This window comes from Octodon degus, unplaced genomic scaffold (genome assembly GCF_000260255.1).
Source record: "Octodon degus isolate 3935 unplaced genomic scaffold, OctDeg1.0 scaffold00190, whole genome shotgun sequence".
NCBI classification, from domain to species: Eukaryota; Metazoa; Chordata; class Mammalia; order Rodentia; family Octodontidae; genus Octodon; species Octodon degus.
The window spans coordinates 2824630-2836986 of record NW_004524766.1 but is presented as its reverse complement, the minus strand read 5'-3'; the positions used below and the strand labels follow the sequence as shown (position 1 = coordinate 2836986).

The following is a 12357-nucleotide window of genomic DNA, read 5'->3' as shown; positions in this document are numbered from 1 at the left end:
TCCAGCTAGGCTCTCCAGAGTAGAGCATTTCTCACACAGAAGAGCATATCTGGGACAAATGCCCACTTGCACTCAAATTATGAGTTCACTAGTCTAGTCTAGGTTGAATAAATACACTCAGAAAAAGTTAAGTCTATGTCTAGGGTATGTTAAAATCAACTGTGTATTTTGGAAAGGATACAGGGCTTAGAATCACAAGGCAGAGAACACTACATCTGCCAAATAATTATTCTCAGCCTCCATTTCCTTATCTGAAAAATGGGGACAGTAACATTTGTTCCAGAATACTTACCAACTGTTCACCACTGAGACCATTAATACAAATTACTTCTAATCAGGAAGAAGGTAGATATGGGCATCAGGTAAAAATATTTAGAGTTTAGAAAATTATATAGATCTTGTGAAGAGGATATTTAAAGAAATTAAGGAGTATTAAGAGATATGAGTTTAAATGAATAGTCTAGTACTTGACTTTAGAAAGCACGTATAATCTGAAAGCTTAAAAATAAGTGTACTCACAACCAGAAGTGAGGCACAAAGATGGATTTACATATTTTGTTATAACGGAATGTACTTATTTGGTGATTTTAAATATGATCGTATGAAACTGGTTTAAAAAAAAAAAAAACTGTAAGCCTTTAAGTCCCAGACAAAACCTAGGAATAGGAAATAGAACATACTGAATTAGTAAAATTTAGAACAATGTTCTAAGATAAAGTTTTTTTCTTGCTTTCTGCAGGCAATCCTGCAGTTATGTGAAATAATTATTTTCATATACTTAGAATTTATATTTTCATCTCAGTCATTCCACTTAAAAAGCTTATCAAGTCAAGAAAGCATTGTGTCTTATTTCTCTATTTTTACATTTTAATGATATATAATGTAAAATAAAATTATGCAAAATAACACTATGTGGAATACAAGAGCACTTCTTCAAGCAAGTATATGCACTTTAAAAAATAAAAACTATAATAGCGTGTGTCTGGTGAATAGATGTGCCTACTCAGATTCCACTTTTTAGTTGCAGCAATAGGTCCCCCTGGTGGAGACTGAGAACGCATTTGTCCTATTTTCCTGCCACTGTAAATCACTACTACAGTCTGAGCAGTTCTGTCTTGCAGGAATGCACAGAGAAGCTCTGCAAGAGAAACTGGCTGATTAAGGGTGGTCCTTAGAAGGCCTGCAAACTGTCATAATCTCTGAGTGTAACTTGGTACTTAATACTCATCATTGCAGGAACCAGAACCTTTTCCGCTAAAAAGAACTGCCCTCAAAACAAAGTTTTAGTTGATAGAGATGAACACAATTAAAAATGCAATATAATGCTTTTTTAAAATAATGTTTATAGCTTACAAGCCCCAGCTAGGGATTCCTCTTGTCTCTATCTATTCATGTATACAAGGCAAATGGCTCCTTAGAAATGAGCACCCACTATTCACTGAAAACTCACAATACTACCAAATGCACGTGCCAAGAGATGGTTTGCCTTGTTAGGCTACGTATGATGGTACCCTATCAAGTGCTAACAGCTATGCAGGCCAACTGCTATGTAGGAACAAGACCAAAGTCCTTGACACAAACCCAGAGCCACTGTGTCCCCACTTGATTCCACCAGGAGTGTAATCACTTCAGAACAGTACAAACCTCAGACCTTATCCTGTGCCCTCTTCGAAAGCAACCTTCAGGCAGTGTCAGCCAGGGGAAAGACTGAAATTTAAAGACTGTCGCTTTTCGGTTTAAAGCTGTTTCTCACACCCTAAGAGCCCTAGAAATTTCAGAACATCCAAGAGCTGACAGTAGAATTGTAAATCACCTGCAACCACTAGGCCAGTAACTCCTTGGCAGTCTTCTCTCTGCCCTCATGTCCCACTGCCACTCATCAGTCCACTGTGATTCCCGCCAGTTCCCCACATTGACCCTAATTGGCTTCTCTGAGGTTTGGGAACACTCTAGCCATCATCGATATGGTTGTGTATTCCTCACTCCCTAATGCACCAGAATCCTGAATCCTGTGTAAGGGTACCAGGTCAAACACAGCAATCTCAGTCCCTTTAACATCACGTTGCTATTAGTACACAAGGTGTGTCGATGGGCCGATGAGTATGTGAGTCAATCAGCCCTTCAGTAAACTTCTACATCTATACCATAAGCTGTATGCTACATCAAACTCTCTTACACCAGGTCTTCATCTCTTATCTTGGCCAATTTCTTGATGACCAGGAACACAATGCCAAGTGTACAGATTTAACAACACTAAGACACGACAGAAACCTAGTGCTTTCCCTCCCCAGTAGTGCCCAGTGTATCTGCTTTGTTCTCATCCCTCTTAGAGACCCACAGTTGATGCAGCACATCTCCAAACCTAGAGGAAACTGGAAGAGGAAAGACAGAGGCAAAAGCAGCACCTGCGGATCAGGAGGTAAACCCTGTCCTCTCCTCTACCATGTCTACTTAATTGTGAGGAATCTGAAAATGTTTCCATTTGACCCCAAATAACTAACAGTGTTTCTATCTTTATGTCTTCCTCTGTGTAGTTTATGATCTACTGTTTCTAATTTAATGACCTTGCTGTATATGCACTGAAGTTTTCTATACGTATCTTTGATAAAGTATACGAACTTACAAATACATTTAAGAACTTTTTTAAATGCCTTTCCTGTCTTTTTTTTTTTTCTCATATGGATTAACCCTTTAGAAGTGGAGACCCTAACAGATGCTAGGAAACAAGATTAGTTTTTGACAATAATTTTACAAATCTTTTGTCCTAATGACTTGGGTAGAAATATAAATCATCATTTTAAAGTTTATTTTCAACCAAACGTTAGCAGTGTATGATTTATGCAGGCTAAGAACCCATTTCCTCCCAGGGGGTTGAACATTTGGCTGACTGACCTGTTTATGAATGCTCCAACGAAACTAACCTGAGTTTAGTATTTATCCCCAAGCAATAGCCTTGCTCCTTATGTCTGGGTACACTCAAGAGCCCCTAGAAAGCCCAGAACTTCCAGTCTGAAGCTGTAGAAATATAGGCAGTGGGGCCCACTGGCCAATAATTCAAACTACAAAACAAGCCCAATTAAAACAATTGTTTTCACATAATGTCTGCAATTTGCAAAACATTTTCACAAATATCTTATTTCATTCTTCCTAAAACCAAATGTTAGTTAAAACAGATTTTTATTTTTCTAGTTGTTAAAAATCTTTCCCAGTTTTGTTCTTTTTTCTTTTAGTATTTGCTACAGTAAAAACCAACCAGTTCCATTTGAATAGTTTTCTTTCACAAAGAAAATTCTTAGAATCCAACTCTTCCTCTCCCCATCTCCTTTGAGAGTTACTGTTTTTGTTGCCAATATTGAAAAATGTGGCCCCATTTCTTAGAACTTAGATTAGCAACAATTATCACCCAGCAAGACTGGTAGAGAAAGTCTCCTGGTAAGTTTAGTTTTGGACAGCTACTCAGACTTAATTGAACATTTTTAATAGAAAATGAAAAAGGAATTGTTGGTCTTGCTTAAAGACCTACACCTACATCTACTGGTTACATCGACCTGTAGTTGTTTGGCAGGAACTATAAATGCACAAACTTTTAAAACAATCTACATCCATATTTTATAATGAAAGACTGCCTCTCAGCAGGTCATATACAAACCTTTAACCTGCTGTTAAATTTAAAGAGGCCCTCAATAGTGGGAAACATGATTTGGAAATATTTTTATCTCTTAACATTTACTTGATGTAGATAGAGTGATTTTTACTCGAAAGAGCCATCCATCCGGAGTAGGCTTTCGTCAATAAGTCACCAGTATTTATGTTCTACAACAGCTCGTGTTTCCTTGCTGTCAGGCTTACGCGGACCTTTCGGAAGACCCTGGGGACAGGCAGTCTAGGGTAATGCCATACAGAGAAAATGATCGCTCTTTTCAGAGAACACAGTGGTGCATTGGACAAATGTTACGAGCATATTAAAATCAGAAATGTCAGACTCCAGGGATTCTATTAAGTATCCCTGATTTCTTTTATTATAGAATAAAGAAAATCTATTTTTAAGTATTTTTAATTAAATATAAAGTGGAGGTAACTCTGCCAATCTTTGATTTCTTAAAATGTCAGTAATCTTCCTAAAATCATTTAATGAAAACATATTTTGTAGGCTCACAACAGCACAAAACGTAGGTTTCCAAAGTTTTAATGAAAAAAAATAATTTGGATTTTGTAGGCAATTAGATAATATAATAATTGCCTAACAATATAGTAATAACCTAATATTTAGAATATATCTCACGAAGATAAGTTTAACATAAGCATATGTCAAATAAATCAAACTTGATTTTACATTTAGGTTTTCCTTGGTAATTTTTCATACTATTTGGGGCTTTAGTTTTCTATGACTATTTCAACTATAACATTTACTGAATTCAGAATAGGAACTATGAATAACCTATTCCAACTAAAAACCTATTCCATGAGGACCTATTTTGTCTGAGATCTCCCAAGGATTAACTAGGCATCTGACTGGATGACTAAAACAAATAAATCTTATACTGGGAATCAAACTCAAGATCTTGTGCTTGCCAGGCAGGCACTGTGCCGCTGAGCTATCCCAGCCTGCCACTCAAATTCTGGGCACCTCCTAATCCTACTATTAAAGAAAGTTGACCTGCCCGCCTCTAACTACTGTACCTCCACCGTGCCCAGGGCTTTGTTTCAATTATCAGGTTTAGTCCATAAACCTTGCTCCCCTCTCTCATCTAGCTTCATGTTCCACAGGCTTCTTCCCATGCCCTTTTCACCAGCCATTCTCCTAAACCCAAGTTTCCTTTCCTTTCAAGCAGCTCCTAAAATTGTCTCTACAAAGATTAACTGGAAAAAATATTTTTCTAAATTTTACCCTCCAAATGAAAGCCTTCTCTTTACTATTCAACACCAGGCAATTTATCAGGAAGCACTGGCTTAACACTGTATATTTAATGTTCTCTCTCATAAGTCGTCTACTTTTCAATGCTGCCTCTATGACTATAAAAGTAGTCTTAAGACTCGAAGCGTCCAGCAGTCTGAAACCAAACACTAACTCCCATGGAGTAATACATAAGGCCACGCTGGCTCGTGGGAAGTGCTTAATACGTGTCTTTGCTGCTAAGTTTGAGTCCCTTTTATGTTCTGTGGTTTTAAAACTGATCCACACCTTGAGAGTCTCTAGAAGTCCTTTTAAGAAGAAAGTTAACAGCTAGTAGTTATGAGTAGACCGGTAACTGAAGTAAGAAAGCTTGGGCCCAAAACCCAGTGCAGCCACTCCTGTTGCTGGGAATACTTTTTTCCTCCAAATGGGTTTTTTGGTGTGGCACAGCAATCAAAAGATACACCTCTTTCCTACAGCTATTCCTAGAGTGGACTACAATGGAGACTGAGTGATCTATGGCCCTGGCTACTCACCTGGCTTGAGCACTTGTTCCCCCAGTGTAACTACTAGCGCCCCTCCCACAAGTCCCCTCACTGTCAAAAGTACCCGTGAGAAAAAGTAATGGTAAAAGATATGGTCCCAGCTATGCTGAACAGAGCCTTTCTCTCCTGCCCCCCAATACCAAAACACCACCCGCTGTTCAAATACACAGTATTGGTGCTGTGGCTAGGAAAACGACTTTGCCAGCTGAATTTCACAACAGACTTCACCATTAAGACTAGGAGACAAAGAAGATGGGGAGTGGGGAGGGTGCCTGTGCTCCTACCAGCATACCCAGTGCGGTAGCTCTTTGACCCAATTTTAGCACTACTGAAAATCTTCCAGTGATGAGACCGATGGAAGTTCTGTCCCACTCCACTCGCTCACTCGCTCAAGGGAGAATCTGGGACTGAAGATTAAGCTCATCACCAATGACTAAGGGTGCTATCAATAGCACCTACTGAATGAAGCCTCAAAAAATCCCAAACGACTGGTTCAGAGAGCTCAACTGTTGAACAATCCCCACTACCACATGCTGGCCAGCCTCAAGACCCTGTACTAAATAAACAGATTTAAAAAAAGAAGAAGAATTTAAGGGGGCTGGGGAGATAGTTCTGCGGTTGAAGCACCTGCATGGCAAGTGCAAGGACCCAACTTCGATCCCCACTACCGCATGAATTGTGGAGGTAGTGTGACTAGGAGGGAAGCGCCTCACCCTTCCCCGACACTCTGCCCTACTTCTCTCATCTGGCCAGTCATCTGTAGGCTTCCCAGTATCCTTTACAAATATAAATAAAAGTGTTTCCAAGAACCATCCTGGCAAATTAAAGGGACCCAAAGGGGAGGGAGAGGCAGGGCTCTACAATTCACAACAGCTCAGAAGATGGGCCATAACCTTATGATTTGCATCTAAAGTGGGAGGCGATGTGTAGGACTAAAGGGTCAAGCTGGGACCTAACAGTATGTCCTGGAGATGGGTCAGAACTGAATGGCTACAGTATTAGTTGGACCCACAGAGTGCTGTGTAAGACAGAAGGAATGACACTTTAGTTTTTCCTTATTTATCTCTTATAGTACCACATATTACTTAACAAAACTGTTTTCAATTTCTTCTCTATCCCCACTACCCACAAGACTATAAATCTTAGGGGCTGCTATAATCATGCAGCATCTTTAGGAAGCAGGTTCTACTGCTTACAACAACAGTGAAGGAAAAGAGCTTAGTTGACAAATCTCAAGCAGGCAAAGCTCACCAGGACATCCAAGCAGCAATGTACTAGGCAAATTCACATTTTCCCTCATCATGAAAGCTGCTGCATGATAAATATGACAAATACCTCCCTTACAGGAAATTCACTGCTTTCTTCGTATTTCTACCTCTCCTAGATGGTTTTATCAGCTTTCAACTTTAGCTACTATTAACACCAGAAAACGACCTGAGAATAATTCACATCCTACAATAACACAAACCTCCAATGTGAGGGGTCAAGGTGAAGACTTCCTAACCCAGTTTAGGGCAGAATGAAACCACTGACATCCCAAGGAGAAAGTGTTTATATTAAAAATAAAGAGAGTATCTCTGTACATGGCAAAAAAAAAAAAAAAAAGGTAGCTTGAGTTATTGTTCCAATAAAGTAGTGGATTACTAAGATTTATTTTTACTGTATTCTTCTCTTTTCTATAAATCAATGTATTTCATGGTCTAGACACAGAATCAATTCATCAGTAAGAATAATAAAAACTTTTAAACCTCAATGTCAATTTGGTGCTCAAATTATACTATTATGAACACTGATTCCATACTAAGATTGTTTTACTGTAGGTGAACAACTTGCTTTTCCAGTAATTTTTAAATACCACCATTATTCTATCAATCCCTACTGACTTTGTTAAATTTCTAGAGGATCACTCTTAATATAACACTCTAGGAGGCTCACAGCATTTACAGTTGCCTTGAGTTATGTTAAATTTAAAATAAGCAGCTTAGGACCGGCGAGATAGGTCAGCAGACTAAGCACCTTGTTAGGCAGGCACAAGGACCAGGGTTTGATCCCCAGCACCACATGCCACGCCAGCCCCAACCGCAGATGCACTGAGCTGGCAACCGAGTCCAGGCATGGTGGTGCACACATATAATCCCAGAGCTGGGGAGGCAGCAAACAGTTGGATCCCTACAAGTCCAAATGCACAATGAAACCCTATACAAAATACATAAAAAATAAAAATAATAATACTAAAGTAAGCAGCTTACAGAAGCATCACTAAAATCAACAACTTTCTTCCTGAGGGTCCACACTACCAGGAATCGTATTACTAGTGAGCGAATGACACAGATGCACTTTCCTGTGACCTAGCTTCTGCTGGTCCCAGTATGCATTTCCCTCTCAGAAGAGACCACCAACACCTGAAAAGTCTATCACAACCGTTTCCTGGAGCACCACAAAATGTCCCTTTACGTGGGTACAACAGAGCCTTAAATTATTTCTGTGGCTTACTATTTTCTATTTTCATCACGGCTAACATCAAAATTTCAAACTTTATAGATTTTTTACTTTGTCAAAAAGTTAATGAGTCAAACTACACATCTAATTAGCTTGAGGAAATATTCAGATTTAGCCATCATACTTGTAGGAGCTCTAAAACAATACACAAGAATAAGCGAATCTATCTACACAAGGTTTAATCCCTCCAAATTGAAACGCATAACTCTTAAAAGAAGAAATTGGGCTTATTTTGAGTCATTTTGTATTGAAACATAGAATGTCAAACTTAGTAAGACTACAGGTAAGGAAAAACTGCTATTCTGCAATTTATATTTTAGTTTTTGTTTTAAAAACTATCAAAAGTGTGTAAAGAAAAGGTTTCAGAAATATTTTATTAAGGTTAACAGATATTAGAAATCAAAATAAAACAGGAAATTTATCAAACTTTAAAATACTAATAAAATAAGCATTTTACTAATGAAAATTTGAAAAATGTGTACACCAAAATAAAAGTGAGAACTACTGTTAAATCAAAAACTCCCAAAGAATATATAACCACATGATTAGGTTCCTAAAAACTTTATATAAAACTCATAAATACAAAGCTATTTCAATGCTAACAACACTGTTCATCTGAGGAAACTTAACAGTCGTAAATACAAACACAGAAGATGTTTAGTTTTGGTCCTTCTGGAAAAAAAGAACTAAGCTGGCTTCTTTTCTCACATGGCTCCAGGCACAAAAATAGAATTTAAGATGGTAACTACAATATTCTTAGTGTTCATCCTTGGAATTCTTTAAATGTCACCAGTCATAATAGCAATGAACTCCTCTTGATTTACTGCGGTAAAAAAAAAAAAAAAAAAAAAAGGTAACAGTCAAAAATACACAGACCTTATTTCTTCAGAGAACACAACTACCATGCTGCACAATTTTTAAATTGTATAGTGTACAAAATTCTTGGTAAGACACAGCCTTTTACTTTGCTTTGTTAGAAAGCTTAACATGTTTATGAAATACAAATTCATGAACACAAAAACATATAAAATGTGATAAACATGAATTAGTATTCTATAATATTAACTGTGGAAAAGACATGATAGTGTATGTTACCACAAAAATCAGTCATAACATTTGTACACACTTGCTCAAACAGTTTAAAGAGTGTGACATTTTAAATGTGCTAAGCAGTTAAACAGCCCCTCTTTACAATCTTTCTTCTACTAGTTCATTTAGTAACCCATCCTTCATAAGTCTGAGCATATCATACATGTAAATTAGAACTCTAAATAATTAGAGTGCAATTAGAAAAAAGGCAAACTGTTGTTTCAGAATTGTTATATATTTAAAAGTCTACTTTAAAGAAAAAATAAGTAAAACCAAGTTAGCAGAGCTCAAAAGCATCAACAGAAAGGGCTATTTTAAAAGATACAAATTTTATTATAAGTAGTAAGGTAATAAACCAATTATAAGACAAAAATGCAAATACAAGAAATAACTACTGATAACAAATAATTGTTATTTTACCAAAATAACACACAAAATTCAGTAAGAACCTTCCAATTCATAAAGCATATATATTTACAACAGCAGCCTAGAATAAAAAATTAGATATTAAATATAATTTTTAAAAAGTAATATACACATCTATTAAAAAGTAGTGCTTACTTTGTGAAAAAAGTTGAGCTTATGGGCCCCAGGACTTAAGAACCCTTGTGTCCCAAAGTATTACAGAATTCTGATGACTACAAAAGAAAACTCCACTGAGAAAGGCTTGGCTTCTAGTCATACCTCCAAACAGAACATTTCTGCATCTCATTTCTTTCATCTGAAAACTCTTTGAGTACAGTGAGATAATGTTTTAGGTTGTTTTTGGCTCTTAAATCCTAGGCGGCAATATATGAAAAACTCTATTGAACCAAGTATCATTAAGTGCCTAGTGAACACTAACACCATACTAAGTGAGTGTAACACAGCAAAACAGACACCACAGGTCCTGTCATGTAATATAAGAGGAAGGTAGAAGAAATTATAAAATTATCATTAATTTTCTTAGGTACAACAATCTACCTAAAAGTTCTGAAAAATAGTATCTTTTTATTCATTGTAAATGTATCCCTAAATATAAGAGGCCAGGTTCTTGATATATAAACATAGCTAGGTTATTTTGAAATGGCTCAGAAAAAAAATATATATATATAATCCCCAAATACAGTAAAACATTAATTATTGAGTCTAGGTGAAAGATACAATGGTGTTCACTGCAGAAGTCTTAATTTGTCTCTATATGCGAGACTACTCATAACAAAAAGAAAAATCAACCAAATAAAAACACTGAGAAGACAAAACATGTATCAGGAATGAAAAGAGGGATTGGGGAGATGGCTCAGGAGAATAAGCACTTGGCTGGCAAGCACAAGGGCCTGAGTTCAATCCCCGGTTCCGCCAAAAAAAAAAAAAAGGAATGAAAAGAATAGTTGGTTTCACATCCGAAATAGTGCTGTGCAACATAAAATATGACCTAAGGCCTACAGTGTGGAAGGCCTTAGAAAGCCATGACCCTTCTGTTCTCCTAAGTTTTAAACAATAAAAATTTTAACTAAAATTTAGGCAATCTAGTTTGAGACAGCTAGAACGTAACTGCAAGAATATATTCTCAAAAAAAAATCATAAAAACAGCCCTAAAATGATTTTCACAAAATCATTGTTACAGTACAGCAGAGCCATGATTAAAACAGGCTTAACTGAAAAAGTACTTACATTTTGTTAAAAGATTTTATAGTCTAAACACAAACCTAACACGCAATTATTACTAAATAAATGTACTTTATTTAAAAGTGGTCTATTATGGCTTTTTAAATGCTGCTTTTGTTTTTCCAAAGAGATATACTAGGTTTTAATTTATATATTTTATTTTACATATTTTATATATTATATATTACTGCCACAGCTTCTGCCTACCTTGTGGTACTACATACCTCTGTTACCTTTAACTTCACATCCACCATATTTGTTATTCTATATACATAATTTTTATCAAAAAGTGTAGCTCTTAAAACCTGAACAGCATGAACAATCCACAAAGGCAGACAAATTGCTAGAGCCCACCAAAGCAGCAGCACAATTCTATGATCTTCAGTAGGATAGTACAAAGAATTCAGTTTATATCTCTCAGCGCAGCTTGGTTTGTAGCCCAAAGAATCCACATTAAGTACACAAAAGAATCAAAGCAATTTGTTCCTCTAAATGCGGGGAGCCCTCAACGGAAGCCAGTAATTCAGACAGACATCATTAGGGGAGGCTTTGGAGGAAAAGACAGTGTTTAAAATGTACCTGGGAAAATAAATAACATTTCAGCAGACAGAAATTGGTAATTAGAGCCCTCTAAAATTAAGGAACAGCATGATGAAAGGCACAGAATAAACTCTTTTCAGGCTACAGTACTTTGTCACAGTGCATGACGCACGGGAGGTGTGGGTGCGAATAGGAGCCAAGAATACGGTGGGAAACAAAAGTAGCTCCTTAAGGTGGGGCCCGTTGCTCTGCAGGCCAGGAGAATGGTGCTGAGAAGTTCAGCACAGATGACGTCAGCCAGCCTGTACTTTAGGAGTAGAAAGCTACCCACAGATGGAGGAGAGACAGAGACGCCCAGGCCCGACAGCGAGGAGAAGGCTGGAAGGGAGAGGAAAACAAGCGCTGGGCCACGCCTGCCTCCATCACTGTGCAGCACCAGTCAGCAGTGGAGCGTCACGGTCCTGAAGGCAAGAGAGAGTACGCGGGGCTGCTGGAACTCTAGGAAGAAATGCGGGCCAGAACTAGGACAGCAGCAGCAGAGACGAACAGATTTAAACACCTGAAGGGTAAAGTCAATATAACTTAGTACAGAGGTACAGAATAGTCTACAATTCTACTGAGTGGCTGTTATTCTGACACTGCATTTTTAGAGCAAAGTAAAGTACTTCTTGAATATAGTTGGTTTTAAAGATTTCACTCAAAATCAAACTTGCAAAACATTTAAACAAAAAGTTAAAAGACAAGCATGACATTGAATAAAAAGTGCTGTTTGAAAGCCAGCCACAGTGAGATGTGCATGCAATCCTAGCTACTCTGGAAGCTGAGTGAGGAGGCTTTCATGAGCCCAAGAATTTAAAACTATTCTAGGCAACAGTGAGACCTCCTCTCCAACAAAGCAAAACAAAACAAAAAAAAAAAGAAGAAGAAGAAGAAGGCAGTCTGCAAAGTCTTGAAAGTCATTTGATATCAGAACTTTTGAGGACAGGCATAAGAACTTCTGTGTAGCTATTATAGGTTCTTAGAAAACATGCCTTACAAAACTTACTTTCTCCATCACCATCTTTATCAAATTCTTCTATCATAGCTCGAAGTTCCTCATCACTCATATTTTCTCCCAGTTCTCTGGCAACACGTCGCAAATTC

The 12357-nt window shown here is 37.4% G+C and overlaps 1 protein-coding gene across 3 annotated transcripts in view; it reads right to left on the bottom strand.

The window, feature by feature from the left end:
* Positions 1 to 8479: 8479 nt before the first annotated feature.
* Cetn3 (centrin 3) overlaps positions 8480 to 12357 on the bottom strand; it is a 20905-nt gene continuing 17027 nt past the window's right edge. The window contains exons 5-6 of one of the 3 annotated variants that reach the window (XM_023704176.1): positions 12260 to 12322; positions 8480 to 8761 (exon numbers count right to left, since the gene is read on the bottom strand). In XM_023704176.1, coding sequence (XP_023559944.1) covers positions 8718 to 8761; positions 12260 to 12322 — 107 coding nt within the window. In that variant the 3' untranslated portion in view covers positions 8480 to 8717. Of the gene's footprint in view, positions 8762 to 12259; positions 12354 to 12357 lie in introns of all 3 variants that reach the window. The other 2 variants (XM_023704175.1, XM_004644056.2) reach the window with 2 other exon arrangements.